This window comes from Nesoenas mayeri (assembly GCF_963082525.1).
Source record: "Nesoenas mayeri genome assembly, chromosome: 2".
In the NCBI taxonomy this organism is placed as follows: Eukaryota; Metazoa; Chordata; class Aves; order Columbiformes; family Columbidae; genus Nesoenas; species Nesoenas mayeri.
In genome coordinates this window covers 152,994,454-153,014,313 of record NC_137543.1, presented here as the reverse complement: position 1 = coordinate 153,014,313, position 19,860 = coordinate 152,994,454, and the positions used below count along the sequence as shown (strand labels likewise).

At 43.1% G+C, this 19,860-nt stretch overlaps 1 protein-coding gene across 1 annotated transcript in view; it reads right to left on the bottom strand.

The window, feature by feature from the left end:
- The window catches only part of DIP2C (disco interacting protein 2 homolog C), a gene marked incomplete at both ends in the record, with an annotated part of 321,625 nt that overhangs the window by 119,692 nt on the left and 182,073 nt on the right, over positions 1 to 19,860 (bottom strand). The window contains one exon of the mRNA XM_080340151.1: positions 15,304 to 15,414. Coding sequence (XP_080196277.1) covers positions 15,304 to 15,414 — 111 coding nt within the window. The remainder of the gene's footprint in view (positions 1 to 15,303; positions 15,415 to 19,860) is intronic.

The following is a 19,860-nucleotide window of genomic DNA, read 5'->3' as shown; positions in this document are numbered from 1 at the left end:
CGCAAGGTCAGCTGGTCAAGAGGCATCACTCAGAGCATGGAGGCTACTAAAGAACAGGACACGTCTCCAGAACAAGCTGAGGACAGACAGTCCAGAGATGGTCCAGGGACTATCAGCAACAGCTTCCAGGCATTGAGAGGGAGAGGAAATAAAAGCAGCAGAAACAGTCAAGCTTGGATGAAAAATCTTTTCACAATGTTCTCTCCCAGGAATAAAACTCTTGGCTGAACAAAGTGTCTCTAAGCATCTAAAGAAAAGCTAAGGATTAGGTAAAGAATGAATAACAGCCCATATGGTTTGTATGGTCTTCTTTCTGAATGAAAGCCTATTGATGCATTCTGAGGATGCCCTTCAATGTATTTTGAGAGTCTTGTATAGAGTAGGACTTCTAAAGCTAATGAACAACATTCAAGCCATTCACACCTACAGACTAAGTCCCAAAGTACTGAGAAATCAGAGACATGAGGAAAAGCCAGACTGATAGTTAGGAATGACACTTGAGAACAACTCAAGGGTTACATCTATCCTGTAACCACAGAATGACAGAAATGGTAAGCAGGTATGTTCCCACCAAATATCAGCTTCAGGTATCATAGAATGGACTCACAGAATGGTTTGGGTTGGAAAGGACCTTAAAGATCATCTAGTTGCAAGCCCCTCGCCATGGGCAGGGACATCTTCCACTAGACCAGGTTGCTCAAAGCCCCATCCAACCTGATCTTGAACACTTCCAGAGATGGGGCATCCACAGCTTCTCTGGGCAGCCTGTCCCAGTGCCTCACCACCTTCACACTAAAGAATTTCTAACATCTAATCTAAAACTACCTTCTTTCAGTTTAAAGCCATTATCCCTTGTCCTATCACTACTTGTCCTTGTAAAAAGTCCCTCTTCAGCTTTCCTTTAGGTCCCCTTTAGGTACTGGAAGGCTTCTGTAAGGTCTCCTCAGAGCCTTCTCTCCTCCAGGCTGAACAACCCCAACTCTCTCAGACTGTCTTCATGGGAAAGGTGCTCCAGCCCTCTGATCATCTTTGTGTCCTTCTTTGGACTTGCTCCAACAGGTCCATGTGCTTCTTGTGTTGGGAGCCCCAGAGCTGGATGCAGTTCTCCAGGTGGGGTCTCATCAGAGCAGAGCAGAGGGGCAGAATCACCACCCCCAACCTGTTGATCATGTTTCTTTTGATGCAGCCCAGGACATGGTTGGCTTTGTGGGCTGCAAGCGCACATTGATAGCTCATGGTGAGCGTCTCATCAACCAGCACCTCCAAGTCCTTCTCCTCAGGGCTGCTCTCAACACATTCTCTGCCCAGCCTGTATTTGTGCTTTCCATACAAATGCTTCCCTTTTCTTCAGGTTTTAGCTTTGCTTTTCTGATCTACAGGCCAACTTTGCTGGTGTATCACAAGGAATGTTAACCAAAATACAACTAACAATCTCTTTTTGTAGTTTTATGAAGCATGGTTTTAAACCTAAACAGAAATGTACACCCCTCACCAAAGAGTGACCTTGGTGATTCACTTCTCATCAATCTGAGCAAGAGCATGGTCATTCTTTGCCTTTATCTTGGTGAAAAAGGGGCTACAGTGCTCATCATATTGTTTGTGACCCATTCCCTTTCATTGCTTGCCCCTTGTCTGTCTGTAGCAGCTTCTGAAAAAATACATGGAGACTTGCAATAGGAATTTATAGAATAGTAATTGGAAGCTCCTTGTTCACTAAAGGAAGAAAACCACATTTGTGATACACACTGGGACAAAGTACAGTGAGCGTAAGAAGACCGGTCCAAGTTCCCTTGGGATGGGAAATTGCTTACACCCCCCGAATCCCATCAGCACAATGCCGTTTGTATTCTCCACATATCACAGAGAGCATCAGCGGAGAACATCACATTAGAATTTCAAACCATCTCTGGCAGGGTGATGCCCCTTATATTGCAGGTCTGACAAAAGGGTCTGAACTGTCTTCTCAATCTACCCTGGCACACTCAAGCTAACTGAATTCATCATATTGTGATTGAGCATTGCTTTAAAACACAAATTTCGTCTTAAATTTTCCTGAAAAAATAGTTAATGTATGCAGCTTTCATTAATTAAAAGGAAAAAATAAAAAGTCAATAAACTCCCCACTTCTCTTTCCTCCTAGTGTGGCATGCTACAATTTCTCACCTATTATAAACTTCAGACAGAGCTTCAAACACAAGTATACCTTGATGTAGTTGCACTCAAGTCTTCTGAAAAAGTCCCAAGTCTAAGTGGAAAGAAAATGCTGTCAGGCAAAATGTTCTTTCATGTAGAAGTCTGTGACATTCTAACTACACTGTTACAGCTGATGAAACGTCTCCAGGTCCTGACCCTCCAAAAGGCTCCTATAGATAACGAAATCTTTATACCCTTCCTACCTGGATTTTCCACAAGAAAGTCTCATCAGAAAATCTAGGGCACAGAGTAAAATATTACCGCTTCTATGTACAGTAGTAGGAAACAATGCACAGTTTCTATCTGCCATTGTCCTCCACTGTTTCAGGTTGGCCAACCATATGTTGAATGCAATTTGTGAGTTTGAATTCAAGGAATCAATAAATTGGAAAGAATAAAGAAAGACGGTTGGGAAAGCTGAATTTGTGGTGTCAGTATTCAACCTGACATGTATTTCTTATAGGCTGCCTGATAACACTTAGCAAACCCCAGACAAATCGACTCTGTCCCCAGTCTTCACTCTGTTGTATTCAATAATTTTTATTTGTTTATTCTCTTCCTTTATTTTCTCTGAGAGGATAGAGAGAGCAAGCATACTTCTGAGAGCAAAGTCAGGAAGTGAAATACAAAGGAAGAAGAACTAAAAAACAAGAGAAAGTTTCCCTTTGAAGAGCTAATGATCTATTAAACAAGAGATGAGGCTTCAAAACAGTGGGCAGAGAAATTAAAACTGGCACAGAGAATGAGGGTCCATAAGCTCCCATAGACTCCAAGAGCCCATGGCTTTGGTCACTGCGCTCCACAATCAGAAACTCTCATCTATTGCAAACAGAGGGAAATTCCTCATTTCCACCGTCAGGACGGATTGTGCAGCTTTCCCGGGAGGTGCTCTGCTTAGCACAGGCGTTCTTGTCATCTGGTTTATCTCGTAACTTGGCACAATGTTGTGCTCCTTGTTTAACTGGAAAGGCTTAGGAAATAAAACCACCCCGCTAGCACACATCACTGCACAGCTCCAGCTTGATATGGACCCCGTTTTCTCCACCGTCGTTCCCAGCTTTATCCCTCCGTGTGATCTAATGGCTGCATGCTCAACACATCAGTGCATCTGACTGTCCATGGACAAGGCAGCAAGCCCATCTCTGCTTCTGTGGAGCCAAGCATCACAGCAAACCAGCGGGAGAGCAGAGAGGCAGTGGTTGGCACAGCTGTGCACCAGGGACAAGCCTGTGCTCAGAGGCTGTTCATTTAAACACATTCAACACGGGAGACAGCAACTTGTCCTCAACAAGGAGGACAAGGAATTTGAGAAGGACAAAGAATTACTGGAGGGAGTCCAGCAGAGAGCTACAGAGATGGTGAGGGGTCTGGAGCATCTTATGATGAGAGACCGAGAGAGCTAGGTCTGTTCAGCCTGGAGAAGAGAAGCTGAGAGGGGATCTTATCAATGTTGACAAATATCTCAAGGGTAGGTGTCAAGAGGATGGACCAGACTCCTTTCAGTGGTGCCCAGAGATAGGATGAGGGGCAGCAGGAACAGACTGAAACACAGGAGGTTCCATATGAATATGAGGAGAAACTTCTTTAGCTGGAGGTGCAGAGCCCTGGAACAGGCTGCCCAGAGAGGTTGTGGAGTCTCCTTCTCTGGAGACATTCAAACCCACCTGGACACCTTCCTGTGCAACCTGCTCTGGTGAACCTGCTTTAGCAGGTGGGTTGGACTGGATGATCTCCAGAGGTCCCTTCAGCCCCAGCCAGTCTGTGACTGGGTGAAAGCAGATGTTCAGGAGATAACCATGTTAACTGCTGACAGGTGGACAGTGTCCAAAGGTTAAATAATAATGCCTAAAAACACAGCAGTAAATCCTGTTCATTACAGATTGCTTATACTCTTCACCCCCTTTCCACCATGTTCTTCAAGCACTTATTACCTACATTTTTGATAGCCTGGAATGTAGAATCATAGAATGTCCTGAGTTGGAAGGGACCCACAAGGGCCATCGAGTCCATGTAATTTTTAGTGGGGGGAGATGTGACAATTTTTTTTCAACCAGTAGTTGGGTTGGCACACAGAAAGAGAGCCTGGCCAGGAGTTTTAGTCTGGTTTGTATTGGCTCTGGGATAGAAAAAGTCTCTTCTGAAATCTTACCAAAGTCTTTTCCGTAGAGCATACTTTCTCTCCTCCTTGCACAAATGTATGTATATTTATAGTAAGTGGCGAGTTCCCCTGTGACAAGCTGTCCTCTCCCAGCTACTGACTTTGGGAAGGCAGTACATATGATCCTTCTGGGCTCAGATGAGGTCCACAAGCAAATGAGCTTTCCTTTCCTGAAGGCAGAAAGCAATTGTTATGTGGTGAACAAGGTCAGCCTTTTCCTGGTCCACATACGGAGCCTCGCTGCAGCATCTCATGTTTCCCTACAGCTGCTAGAAGAACACTCCCATGCAGTGCGCATCCTCGCTTGGTGTGGAGCGTGATCCCAAATCGCCCTTCTCTCACACCCCATCAACAGGGACACCCCATTGCTGACTTGGGCCAGACACAGTCCTTGGAAGCTCTGAACTGTAACTGAGACATCTGAAATACATCGCTTATTCCTAGTCCTCCCACAGATCTTTGCAGCTTTTAGCATGAGAATGAGTTTGCTACTTCTTGTTCATCTCCTTTTTAAAAAACAAAAACCTATTCAACAAACTACAGTCGCATTCTTCCTCAACGTGAAGGGTTTGTTAAAATTTGGTTTAAAGTGCCTCAGCAGCTTCCTTTATTCGGTATTGGCTGCATTTGCTCCACGGGCATGTCAAGCACTCAACATACTGTAAGCAAAGTGATACCACCTCACGGATCAGGGATCTGTTAGTTCTGTGAGGACCACAAACCAGGGCACTCCTCCCATGGTAAACATCGGCTACATTAAAAATTTCCACGTTATAAAACTGCTCCTCACGCCCCCTGCATAAAGTGCCTCAGCACACAAAAGAAAAACAGAATCTTGTTTTGCACTTAAATCAGGTCTTGTGGTTGTTTGTCAAGTAGTTCTCTTGTATCTAATTTATCACGCAGCCCTAGTTTTTTTTTAAGAAAATAAATTAGACTTGCTGTAGACAGGAGTTGTGCATTGTTATAATCAAGATAGCACAAGTCTGTTTCTACGTGTGTTTCAGATAAAATACATTATTTCTATTGTCTTTGATTGAGCTTTCTGTTTCCCAGTAATTATAAAATCTTGAGACCAAATCACCAGCTGTTTAAGAAACTCAAATATGGAAAAACAAGCTGTTGCCTAATTTTTGCTGTACAGATGCAGAACTGTCCAGCAGAGTCCGCACCATTCTCTGCAGTCTGGTTTGCTGGTTCTGCTGTAATGGTACCTCCATTCCTCCCCGCAGGGGTCTTATCCTGGAAGAATCAACCGCTGGGAGACAGATGGGATCTGAATTCATCCCTCTCACCTGTTTGCTCCTTTTGCCTCGTGTAATTCATCTCCCCTAAGCAATTATTGTCTTTTATGATTTAGCCTTTGGAAATAATATTCTTTCCTTCGCTTTAGTAGCCAATTCCTGGTAAGATGATGATACGAGTGGGAGTAGGACGGACCCAAGGACTCTGAGAAAGTTCAGCATCCTTGATTTTTATGCAATAGTTCACAAACACAACTGACTCACTCATAGAATGGCAGATTATGAAGATCAAGAAGGCTGATGCTCCGCACTAATGAGTTGAGAATGCCAAAAGATTTTTAATAAGAGGTTATTTACGTAAATATAATACATATTTATCTCTTATTTATATTGCAGTAGAGGATCAGCCCTGCAGTCAAACATTTAACAAATAAGTAAAACCACAAACAAGTCTGTGTCAGGGAAGCCAGTATCTGAGGTGGTACCAAGGAACAGAGTTGGAAGAACAGGCAGACGCTGCAGGAGGCAGCAGGAGCAAGGGCGATTATTGCTGCATCAACACACAGCGCCACACAAGAATCCCAACAGCTGCTGAGTAACTGCACGGAGGCAACGGATGCTATGTGAAAACAGCGTTATCAAACCAGAACTATCAAAGGTGAATTCGGGCTGGAAATTCTAGATAAGGCTAAGGATAGCAATAGTATACAGAGTAATTACGGAGAGGAAAGGTTGGCAATTGCTGCCTTACAGGAAACTAGCAGTTGAAAGCATGGAAGTCTCTTATGAGCTTAATCAGACTTTTGTTGTAGCTGCCATGGAAACGAAGGAAATACTGAGAATTCATTTCCTAATATATGGCCTGTAAATACTCTGAGTAGAGATAATTTGGTAGCTATATCTATTGGAAATGCAATCAGGACGTACTAAATAGGGCGAGACACGGTAAATGTGGTACCTCAGAACAGATTACAATTAGGCTTTGTCTTTTGATTGTCCTGGGCCAACAGCATTGACTTATTTTCAGGCAGATACAGGGCAAGTGGTTTCATAAAAATCGCTGTGTTCATCCAACACAGATCAGTCCTCGGAAAATCATCACTCCTCTGGGAATGTGAAAGTCAGTGAGTCCATATATAATAATGGATCTCTGCCGTGGGTGATGCTATAACGAAGCAGTCTCAGAATTCTTTCATAATCTCTCTGGGTATTAAGATAGGAAAGCAAATAGCCCAAACAGTGTGACACCTAATTTCTCTCCAGCTGCAAGCAGGTGTGCTATTAATTCTGAAATATGGCTTTCACAACAAACACAGGGAATACTCAATTGAATGCAAGAACATCTGCTCTAAGAGGACTCTCATTTATACAAGGCCTGTGGAGGTTACTAAGAGAAATAAACTGTTGCTTATATTTAAAAAAACAATTTAAGTGTGCAAGTTTGAGTCCTTGGGATGTTTAAACTGTATATACTGGGTCTCTGGTTTTACTGGGAGCTGGGGATACATGGACAAGGAGGAGAAAGTTCTGCTGACTTTTCATGAATTCAGAGCCAAACTTTGTTGACCTGCACAATTTTTGGCAATGCAAAGTCAGCATTTTAGAAAAGCCCTGCACTCCCATGAACGTGCCAGCGACAAAGGCCTGGCTCTTCTGGGATGCTGCGGCCAACAAACTTCGCTGGCGCTCCGCAAAGGGCTGCCCAGTTCCACCTCCTGCTGTGCACCTGAAGAAGCTCGAAGCTTTGTAGGTTCTCAGGTGGTCAGAAAGCTTAACTCTAAGGAAGAAAAGCACAACTGTCATCTCCCACTTTGGATGGCAGTGGTGATAATCCATAATTCTGGGTGGAAGGAATCACAGAATCGACTGGGTTGGAAAAGACCTCAGAGATCATCAAGTCCAACCCTTGGTCCAACTCCAGTCTGTTTACTAGATCATGGCACTAAGTGCCATGTCCAATCTCAGTTTAAAAACCTCCAGGGACGGTGAGTCCAGCACCTCCCTGGGCAGCCATTCCAATGCCTGACCACTCTTTCTGCAAAGAATTTCTTTCTAATATCCAGCCTAAATTTCCACTGGCAGAGTTGAAGCCCATGCCCCCTTGTCCTGTTGCTGACTGCCTGGGAGAAGAGACCAATCCCCACCTGGCTAGAACTTCCCTTCAGGTAGTTCTAGAGAGTGATGAGCTCACCTCTAAGCCTCCTCTTCTCCAGCCTAAACAAGCCCAGCTCCCTCAGCCTCTCCCCATAGGTCTTATGTTCAAGTCCCTTCACTAGTCTTGTTGCTCTTCTCTGGACCCGCTCCAGCACTTCAATCTCTTTCCTGAACTGAAGGGCCCAGAACTGAACACAATACTCCAGGTGTGGCCTCACCAATGCAGAGTACAGGGGAAGGAAGGATCACTGCCCTTGTCCTGCTGACCACGCTATTTTTGATACAGAACAGGGTACCATTGGCCTTCTTGGCCACCTGGGCACACTGTTGGCTCACGTTGAGCTTCCTGTCAATTAGTACCCCCAGGTCCCTTTCTGCCTGACTGCTCTCCAGCCACTCTGCTCTCCAGGAAGGCAAAAGCTGAACAGGCAGGTGGGAGAGCTGCACGGGCAGGTTGCAGAACACAGCGGTTATGTGACAGAAACTGAGGACACCAAACCAGAGGACTGAACTCTTCATGACTCCACCGCTAGTTTTGCTGAAAGGCATAGCTGTTGCTCTACTTTGGATTCTTCAGTTACCATAATAAAGTTGATTTTAAAATGTTTTTCTCTAAACTCTGGGATTTAAAACTATATTAACTCCACTCATAAGTGAAACAAAAAAACAACATGCAGGTCTCCCACTAATAATTTCCATCCCTCCATTTATTTATTGTCCCATTTGTAATGCAATCTGGAAGTCAGCTTCACAGAGTGACTTCATCTCAGGGCCCCTTATTATGCGATCTGAAGTAAATCAACTTTTTTTTGTTTCTCTCTGGAGATCCTTGAGTAATTTTCCTCAAGAGTTCTGCTATTATCCCTACAAATCTTTCTGCTGGGTCAAAAGCAAGGATGTGGTCATATAAATTATAACATTGCACAAGTTCTTCAACCTCTTTTTTTGCCCTAATTGAGTTGTAGCTTGAAATTAAGTTTGTAAGTAAGCTAAATCAAATAGGACATTAATTAATCTCTGAATAAGTGTGACTACAGCCAGGTTAATTAATACAGATTGACTCTTAAGTAATCCTTGCTCACTTGAAGAGTTAAGAAATTATTTGTTTTATGATGAGCCACCTTAATATTTACAAGCAGTCCCATCTTGATACATAGCACATTTGTCATATTTTTCTTTTTTCATATTCTTTGGAGAAATGCTAAATGATAGGGATTCAATAAAAACAATGTCTCAAACCTTTCTATTCCATCCTTTCCTCTACCACGCACTGCAACTCCTACATTCTCATAGTATAATTCTTTTTCATCAGTTCTGGCAAGATTTCCAACTGAGACCTTGAGTGTCCTTTTAAAAATGTAAGCCACCCATATATTTTAAAATCACCATGAGGTAAGCTGTAAACATGCAAAATGTCAGCAACCTTTGTTACGGTTCATGCACACACTTACCTCACGGTAAATGAGAACAAATGGGGGGTAAGGCACGAACCCAAGCTCCTAGAGCAGAGCAGCTCAGCTCCCCAGGGCCTGGTGCCAACTTCTCCTCTAGCATCTGGGTCTACAGGTAATGTTCTCTCACCCTTATTTCAAACGCCCCCCAGACCTAGCCTGTGATTATTTGAATTTTAATGATTTCATGCTCAGCATAGGCTGTTCAATCTTTTCCGTGTTGAACCACAGTGTGGGAAAGGTGGCTCAGGAATTTGAGCTGGGAGAGCTGTAGTTAGGACGCATTTGTTTTGGCAGTATCGCCAAAAATCTCCTATATTAAGATGTCTTTTAAAAGAACTGCTGCATGCGCTTGGAAAACGAGCTGTTCTCTGCAGCGGTGGGATCTCTGGGGCGAGGGCTGGCAGCCCTCCAAACACGGTGTACCACACTGAATCCTTCCCATCTTCAGAAGTTAAACATATGGGAAAATATCAGCAAGAGTGAGCGGGAGAAGGAAGGTACTCGCTGCGGAGAGTCCAGGTACCACAATCCCCTTACCTGCAGTACCCATCCTCCACGCGACCAGCTGAGAGAGGCTGATTCCACCACGGCATTTCTCAAAACACTCCACTTCTCAGCTCTCAGCCCGATGCACGGCTGTGACTTTTAATATCTGTCCCCATAGTTCGTGTAGCTCATTTGCTGGTCTTTGCTCTAGGACACCGTGAACCCTTAGACATAGAGGCAGTGCAGTTTCACTCACGCTGCTGCTTCCCACACCGCTTCTGACATCTGGAAAACTCAAGTTTTTAGAGCTCACTGGTCACATTTTTCTTAAGCATTATACTTGCTCCAGGCATTGCAGAACACCGCTCATCTTCAAGGCCTCTTAGAGACCTCACAAGAAACAAGGGCTTAATAAATTTGGCCCAACCCATCTGTCATATCCTCATCTCATCAGGGGAGAATTCGACAGCAGAAATCATAGATCCAAGAGCTGCTACCTCATTCCTAACACATGCATGTGCATTTGAACATATTACTCTGCATTCTCCATGATATAATGGTGTGGGTTTTTCTAGTTTTTGATTTTTATTGGCACATACTTTTCATGTATTTACATAATTTCCCCCCTTTTTTGTTTTTACTGACAGGTGTGGGAACAGCGAAAGCCAGGGCCTGGCACATGAGAAGCTGCTCTGGTTTTCAGCATTGTGACGGAAAATTGAAGCTTTTTCGTTTGGCATAATCTGAAGGCCACAGAAATGTCCCTTTAGAAAAAAAGAAGTTGGAAAGGATCTGATATTTGAATTTTCCATGTGTTGAACACTCAGCTGAGGGAGGATAACACACTTTTCCCTGGAGAGGAGTTAAAACAGGCGCTGTAGGTCTCTGAAGGAGAGTTGCTCTCTGAACCCCACAGGCCACAACTGGCCCAGAAACGCAGATCTGGAGGAGGTTTTTCGTGATCAGGAGGATCTGCCCAGTTTTCCCAGGGGGTGTTTTGTTCAGAGCTGCCTGGGCAGCCGCTGCTGTACCGCCCGGCAGCCTTTCTGTGGCAGCAGAGCCCAGCGCTGCTCCGGCCACCGCAACAGCCCCGGCTGGGGCCAACCATGGCTGGGCCTCCGGGGGGAGGATACGGTCACTGCTCCGAGCACCACAGCAGGAAAACCGTTCTGACAAACCAAGGCAGCCTGTGTGATGGTATTTTAAATAATGGTGGCAGAAGCTTCAGGTCCTTCTATGAGGTGTTTCGATGTGAGCGGGAGCAGAATGTAGCCAGTGCTAACCAGGGAGCAAACAAATGCCCAGTGACTGTGTGGAAGACATGTAAGGCTAACATCCTCCAAAAAATCTCAGTATTTGACCGGGTTTGTTCATGTAGACAGTAACATAAGACTGCAAAAGCTTAGCCATTCAGGTTACCTACTTGTTTACTCCACCATGTAATTCCCACCTCCTCATCCCAACACATCATACCAAATCCATGGATTTTCAGCTTCCAAAAGTACCTGTTTTCTAAACTGCACTAAGAAGACAAAGCCGTATGTCCAGCTGTAGCTACGACCATTATTACCTTCGTACTCAAGTCTTGCCTCTGATTTTGCAGTCACGTCACTTGAGCCAGACCGAGCTGGGCGCTGCCACCTCTGCACGCAGAGAAAGACCTGGAGTGCAAGCCAGTCTGCCTCCAACTGGGTTTTCTTGCCTGAAACGCCACTGGCCACAAAAGCCTCTTTGCAAAAGTCACTGATCCAGCCTACAGCAACATTTGGCTTCAGCGTCATCTTGAGCCCCAAGATAATGTTATAGAACAGGCATCGGGTAAGGAACGGCAGCTGCTAAGAGAAGAACATTGCCGTGATCCGCATTTGGCAAACACCTCCAAATGCTGTTTCTAAGTGAGTAAATACTAAGAGATTTTTTTATATTCAGTAGTAAACAAATCAAAATGCTTTTGAATTAATATCAGCTAAACTAGCTGCCACATTTGTATGGAGTAAATAATATACTTAGGCCTGCACTGATTCAGTTACCACACTTATAGCATTATCTATTTCTTTAGGCATTGGAAAAATGATCAAAGAAGCTGATGTTCTGGAACATAATGATTTCAGGATCCCTTCCTGAATAAAAAGAAATACGCAGGAAATTTTAAACCTTTCTGGTTGTAAAGAATTAGACTAAATTCTCAATGTAGGCTGTATTCTAAAATCAAATTATCTTAAAACACAAAATGTACCAGGAACACCTACGAAAAAATACCTTCCATAGACTCAGAGTTAATTTCATTTTGAATATAAAAAACATAGAAATCAAGTTTCCAAAATTCCATTGCTGAAAACTTCTGTTACAACATTAATGAAATAATAATAATAAAAAAGACTGAAGTGAGAAAACAGGTAGGGATTTCAAATGTCACAGTCTGACATTTTCCAAAATAAAAGAGCCTAAGTTGAAGGTGATATTAGTGGCAGCAATGATTTTGAGTCTCCAAAGACAGTTCATTAAACAATCTTTGCTGACATCTAAATTTATGTAAAAAGCAAAGGCATGGAAGGAGAGTTGGATGACTTTCAGGATGTTAGACTTCCAATTAGGAAAACCTTACCAAGAAGGGACAGGAAAGGACTTTGATCAGAGTTGGGAGTGGAGTTGTGCAGATGTTAATTGAAATAAATTGTGCAAAGTAACTGAGGACGGGAAATGTTTTCCTAGAAGTGAATTACTTATTGGTTAAAGAACGCACATTTGTTTTGTTTTGGGCCTTTTCCAGGATGTGCCCAATATGATAACAAGCACTGAAACTGGGTAACAGCTCGGATCTAATGACACAGTATGATCAGAGCAGAGATGCTGAAGTATTAAGCACAGCAAAACAACAAGCGAAACAAAGGCTCCTACCTGAAGCACCTGTGTTTATGAAGACAAGAAAACCAGAAAGAAATCTGACTTGGAAGTTTGTAACCTGCCATAAGGAGGAGTACAAGTCATAAGATCAAGAAAGTCACAGGCTGCTGATCTCGCAGGGGCAATGTATAGAAGGGGAGAACATAAGTCAGAATAGGAACACTGCACGGTATCTTAGCAGGCTCCTCTGAAAGTAAATTTGAAGAAGATGATCTGATAATTCTCAAAATGGAAACGGACGTTTACATTTACCTTCATACAGTCTACTTTTGAGCGAGTGAAGATGCGGTAGCTGCTCAAACCAATTTGCTGGAGAGCTCAGTGACTTGCTGAGGAGCCGTGCTAGACAGCGATCAAGGTAGGAATTCAAAGCCCTGCCACAAGCGCTCGGAATACTGTCAAGCTTTCCAGTTTTAACACCAAGGACATTTTGAGAGCACCAAGAGAGATCTGAGTTTATAGTATAGTCTTGACTCTCCTAAGATGAGACTCCCGCACTAGTAACAAGCAACCCTTTGCACTCAATTCCTTACTGCTCTCCGCAACACAGTCTGTGTCTTTATTATTTATATATATCATTACAACACTTCACCCCATTCCTAAGGCAGGAGCTTATGTACCATTTCACTCAACTTCTAAGGCAGCGATTGAAAATCAAGAGGCAGCAACAGCAACTCGGAGCACTCCCGAGGTATCAGGAGGGGCACACAGAGAAGACATACACGATGTCTCCTTTTCTCCATCCCCAGACTCAAGGAATTAGTTTAAAAATGGCAAGCACAGCTCAAGCAGATGACTTGCAATGCACAATCAAATACACACATTTTTAACAGAACTGCTCTGGAGAGCAGTTGGAGGTTTGAGGACCATGGGCTGCACACCCACAAACTACACAATTTCAGGAGTAGTATTTCTACTTCTTAAAAAAACACTGGATAGAAATCAGACACTCTTTAGTGTAATACGAGAGAAGCTTCTAGGAGCTTACATATCAAGGAATTATTATGCACATCCCACAACCATTATTCAATGAAAACCTGGCAGCATGTACAGTGTGAACCCAAGGTTTCTGAGGCGAGGGGGGAGTTTTTCAAATGTATCAGAATGGTCTGGACATACCATGAACTTTCTCTGCCAACATTTATCATTTCATTTCCCTTTAAACGGGACTGGCAAGCTCTTTGACTAATGGAATGAACCAGAGATATGTTACACAAGGTTTAATAAGGAGTTCTTTAAAATTTTCCATTTGTGTCAGCACAATGAGTCTGACAGCACCCAGCAAGATTCATCTCACAAACACAACCCAGGACTTCTCCAGTTGGCTCCTCAGCGCTCCCTGCAAACATCAGTCCCTGTCTCCTGGCTCTCAGCTCGCGAGGGTCTCTCTGCACACAGACTGATGGGACTGTCTGTGTGTCCCTTGTGCTCCAGCTGCACAAGAGGCTGTCATCTCAAAACATAGCACTTCACACAACAGCTGAGCACTCCCACCCTTCATCCAGTTAAGGGGTAGTACACATAGTTTATGCCTTCAAAGGGAAGAGTAAGGAAGTTTCAGGTCACTTTTCCTTTAGTTAAAACCAATCACTTCCTTCACTTCGTGTCATATCTGGAGCAGCGCTGTGAAGATACTTGGATCCCAGTCATTTGGAAATGAGATTTTATCCTTTTGTTCAGCTCTGAAATTGATTTTATCTTCCCTTAATTAGTGCTTCTATTTAAGGCATAATTATGTTCCCAACTTTCTAAACTTCTAGTTCAATAGTTTTTCTATAGTATTCACCAAACTAGAGTCAGTACAATAAAATCCAACTGTTAAAAAACTTATCCAAGTCAAGGCAAACAACATCTGCTGCTCTTCCCTTAGCCTCCAAGCCAGTCATCTCATTGTAGAAGGCTATTAGGTTGGTCAAATGTGGAGTAACCAACCTAATAAGAAGACTTCATAAATCTCTGCTGACTCCTCCCAATCACCTACTTGTCCTTCATATATTTAAAGACAGATTCTAGGATTATTTGCTCCACCACCTTCTGAGAGATCAGGTGAGTCTGACTGGCCTGTAGTTTCCCAGATCCCGCTTCTTGCCATTCTTGAAGACAGGAATGAATCTTGCCTTCTTCCAGTCCTCGGGAGCCTCCCCTGACTGCCACAACCTCTCAAAGAATTGAGAGTGCCCTCACAATCATGTTGGCCAATGATGCATCGCATCATGTCCCATGGACTTGTACACGTTCAGTTTGTTCAAATGTTCCCTGTCCTGATCCTCCTTCACAGAGAGTAGGTTTTCATTGCTCAAGACTTTCCCACTGGTCCCAGGGGCCTTGGATTCCTGAATGCCAAGTCTCACCAGTAAAGACCATGAAGACATTAAGTATCCTGGACTCTCCCCTGCCCTTTGTCACCCAGTTCCCTGCCCCACTCAGCAGTAGGTTCCCATTTTCCCCAGTCTTCCTTTCACTGCTGATGTGTCTCTAGAAGCCCTTCTTGTTGCCTTTCACATTTGTTGCCACATTCAATTCCAGATGTATTTTGGCTTTGTAACACCACCCCTGCATGCTTGAATACTGCCTCTGTATTCATACAACAAATACTTCCCATTTTTAGCTACTATATGAGTTCACAACAAAATTCTTTTTAAAAAAGCAAAGAACAGAACCAGTCATTTCAAATTTTCATTCCACGTCTGTGATTTTCAGTTCTACTCACCCGATCTATAGCGCTCATCCCGTGACCCTGAGGACCTGCGACGGTGATATCGAGAGGAAGAGGACGGAGTAACAGGAGTTCGACGTTCTTGTGGTAACGCCTGGTCCACCCCTGCATTAATTAAAAAAAAAAAATTAATTACAACAGCTTATTCTGATTGAGTTCCAGAAGCTTAATAGTGAGGAGGAGTCCAGCCTACACTTCAAGTAGAAAATGAACATTCGGCAGATAAACCATCTTGTGTCCATTGGTTATACAGCACTTGCCTCTGGTCAGCTTTCCTGGTGTGGTTATTTTCCCGGTTCTCTCTAAGACAACCCTTTTCCAGAAACACGGACTACATAAGAAAAGCATACAGATAGTAAGCTTGGTGATGATATGGTTTGTTTTGGTGTTTTTCCCCAAACAGGTGACCTTCCATAAAATAGTATTCAAGAAATATTTGAATGTGCTAATAAAGGTGGACAGCATTGCAATGCATCTTGAAGCTTTCCTGCAAATTGGTTACAAACAGTTCCTAAGAAAACTTAGCTGTGAGTATTATTTAAAACCTCATGCAGTTGGATGATATCAGCTGGTGACAACACAATACTAACCTACGGAAACTATATACCCTGTAGGAAAAGAACTATATTAATATCTATAGGCATTTTCAGCTACCAAGGGCCAGAAAGTAAACAATAATTGCACCAAACCAGGCTGAAAATAGTCATCTGTTCCAGCAAAACAACCAAAATAACTCAGTCTTATATAAACCTGCAGCATCTCAGTACATTTGGCCTAAATATCGAGTATCTAAGATTTAAACCCCGTATTCATCTAATAGTGAAATTGCTTTCATTAAAAAATAGGTATTTTCTTGGATGGCTCTTCAAAGACAGTAGTGGTACCACAGTGGCATTGTATATGAACACTTACAGAAACCAATGTTCCTTGACAACTCCCAGAGAAGAGCAAAATGAACTACGTAAGCAGGAAAATTTAAGCAAACAATAGGAAAAGAAAGCAAACCTGCACCTGTACCAGTGGGATAAGATGTTACCCTGCTCTCTTCCAGAGCACAACCCGAGTCCCATGGGAGATGCTCTCAGCTCAGAGCGAATAAAGCACAGAGCCCCAGCACTGTGATGCACAGCGGCAAAAAACAAAAGTACCCAAAGAAATGAAATGAAGTCTTTCCTACTATTTTTTGCCTTTAAAAAGTATCACAGTATGTTTGGGATTGGAAGGGATCTCAAAAGATCATCTAGTTCAATCCCCCTGCTGGAGCAGGAACGCCTAGGTGAGGTCGCACTATGTGTAAATATAAGGACAGAAGCAAAACTTGCCTCTTGCACGTACAGCTGACAGTGGGAAAGATCTGTTAAAATTACTTAATTAAACGGTTAATAATTAAGTATTTGAATGGATAACTATTAAACTGAAATTGGATTTAACAAAGCAATGCTTGGAAATGTTCAATTTTTTCAATTGAAACACAATGTAAAAACTTCCCACTACTATTTCTGAACTATTCAATGCCTGCTAATTGGAGAGAGATAAGAGTTTATGCTTGTGGAAATAAAAATCTTTATGTAGAATACAGACCAACTGAAAATATTGACTTCAGTCTCAGTTTATGTTTAAATGGATTCTTTAAAATGCATATTTTTAAAAAAGTTGGCACTGTACACTTATTCCTTTGTGGAAACAAACTGAACGCAAAATACAGCTTCTCTCTTCTATCTCTGGAATATCAGCTATGTCAAGTTTGCTTTGATTTTGTGGAGAAGTGGCTGGTTGGCTAAAAAACATACTTGGAGTAAAGTCTCACAGACGCATGTAAGACAGAGTGAATCCATAAATTTTCTTCTACTCAGATTGTGATTAATAATTCACATTCTTAAATCAAATCAAATGTCTTCATTTAACTGCTCTGTCTCCACACTACAGTACTGTGAAATTTCACTTACCCTCAAGCCTTCATATTTTTTAAGGCAGGTCAACCTAACTTCTGAATCACTGAAATAATCAGAAGAAATATTTTCTCCTTATTTGTATATTTAGAGTTTTTCCTTCTTTATTGGGTCACGCTGAGAATGAGCAATATAAATTTAACACTAAAATCATTCTGACTGGCAATGTTCAAAAACTTATGTTTCAGTCTGTACAGGATGCTAACCACCCGAATTCATTTCAGTCCCCATTCATATTGCTAGGAATGATGTACTTTCTGGAAATCACAGGGACCTAAAACATCCTAAAAAACCTCACATCCCAAACCAGTGCACCTAAAATTGCTGGTGTGTGACAGAGGTTTTGTGAAGAAAGCAATGCCACAACTTCCCATGGGAAATGACTTGTGTAGGGCAACGGTGTGTGGAGAAGAGCAAACAAACCCAAAGGTGTTGTTAATGAAGTACAACATCAAATAGTGAGGAAAAGCATCAGTTTCAGAGGCACGTAGGAAGACCTTTCAGGTAGACCTGAAAGCCACTGGACAGAACACACTCGAGTTGGTCTTAACATATACAGACATCTTTCATCTAATCGTAAAATGGAGACACTTTAACAGCTCTACCTACCTCCTACTTGGTACATGTGTGCTTGCTCTTCTAAGTCAGTCTGGGCTGACACAAGAGGTAATACGAGGTTTCTCCATACACTAAGGAAGGAGACAGCCCCACCATCCTGCACTAGTCATCATTTAAGGCTGTAGCAATCTAAAGGAGAATATCAAAATATATTCTCCTTTTATGAGGTCTGGGGATCATTTGATGGATTTACTTCTCAATTGCCCATGAATAACAAAACACTGAGTAAACTTGTACTCAAGCACAGAGCAGGACCTGTGAACTTGGCTCACCGATAGCACTGATATCCGTGAGTTAGTTAATTCTGCACTAAAACACAGAGGAGAAGCTCTCCAGCAGCCACCTGCGGGAAGATCTCTCTTTGTACTAAGTTCCTTTAATGTGAGCAAACACAAAGCATCGCTGCACTTTGGAGACACAGTAAGAAACGTGACGGTTCCCTGCTGCAGGGGCTGGAGCAGGAATTCGCCAGCTCTGCTGGACTCGCACCTTGGCTCTTGAGCACCCGCTCCCTGCGCAGCCCCAAAGGTGCCGTGAGACAAAGGACACAATAGCGAAAACCCACACGCTGCTGTTCCTGAGCAATGGGTGGGAGTAAAAGCCACACAGAATAATGAGCACCATGAAATCAGCGAAGTGCTGCCATTAATAGCCAAGCGCTGTTAACAGCAGAATTGTTCACCTCCATGAACGCTCTAGCAATACAGCGCAGTAACAAGCATCTTTTTTTCCTCTTTCCCTACTTCTACATCTGAACATAACTAAATAAAAAAAGTTGATAGCTTTCACGGCCAGCACGCGGGGTCCGTGAGTTAAGTGCTAATGCTTGTTCAAGTGCAGCTTGGCCCAGATGCATTTGTGAATCGGTGGCACAATGGGCTTTGAGAATTCATATTGGATCGATTCCTAAATTGAAGGAGGCAACAGAGCAATGAATGGCTTTCACAGAAGAAAGGACAGTGTCACGCCGGTGCCCTGCATGCAGACACAATCACAGGCACTGTCAAACCGGCATCAACCCTAATAACCATAGTCCACCCCAGTCTTGCAGCTAAAGCAGGACTTTAAGAGGCAAGCATAATGAGCACTAATGGTTGACTCGTTACAAGTCATGAAGAATTTCAGTAAACACTCCTGGAACACAGTTCTTTCACTTAAAAGGCTGAGAAATCAGTGCTTTATGCTCATCACATTGCACATCAGCATTACCAGGTACACTGGAGCAAACAGCCACATTCTTAACATAAGCACTAGTTCCTTTTATCTCATGCTGCTAATGCGGGATTCAGCTTGCACATTAGGACACCTATATTTAGGTGTTACATGAAGGTGCTTAAGCTAAGCTGCCCCTATACAAAACAGAGACCTAGGCCAGGAACCAGGAGTCTAAACAGAGGCGCCCAATGTCTTTTCAGATGTTGTAGACTATGACACCTGGCTTGACCAGAGCGATGCATGTCCCCTCTAAGTCCTGTTTTACATGTGCTCACTCTGCACAGATGTCTCTGATACCGCAGGAAATCCTGAACAGTGTGAGACACCTTCTTCAGGGAACTCAGTGAGCCCAGGGGAGCCTGGAGAGCTACGTAGGTGGTCGGTGGAGGTATCTGCTTCAGAATAAGCTGTAAAGCCCTCTGGGTTTCATGAACTGAATTAACTGTGTTCCTTCACATAAGAATGGGAGCTTAAATACCAGGTTCATAGGCAGACAACTTAATGCAGATATATCAATCTACAAATCCTAATCTGTAAGCTGGATCCTGCCTTTACTGTATTTAGCTAAAAATGCAAGAGCTCAGTAAGGCTACTTATGCAATACCACTGCAAGCTGGATAGTTCTATTTTTAAGTGCATGGAAGGCACGAAACTGTCAGCTGGAAGCAGGCTTCACCTCCTTCTTTCCTTTTTCCTTTTGCCTTCACCTCCTCGTTCCTCCCTTACTTATTACTTCTTTTTTGTAGCTAAATTGCTGTGCCATGTGCTG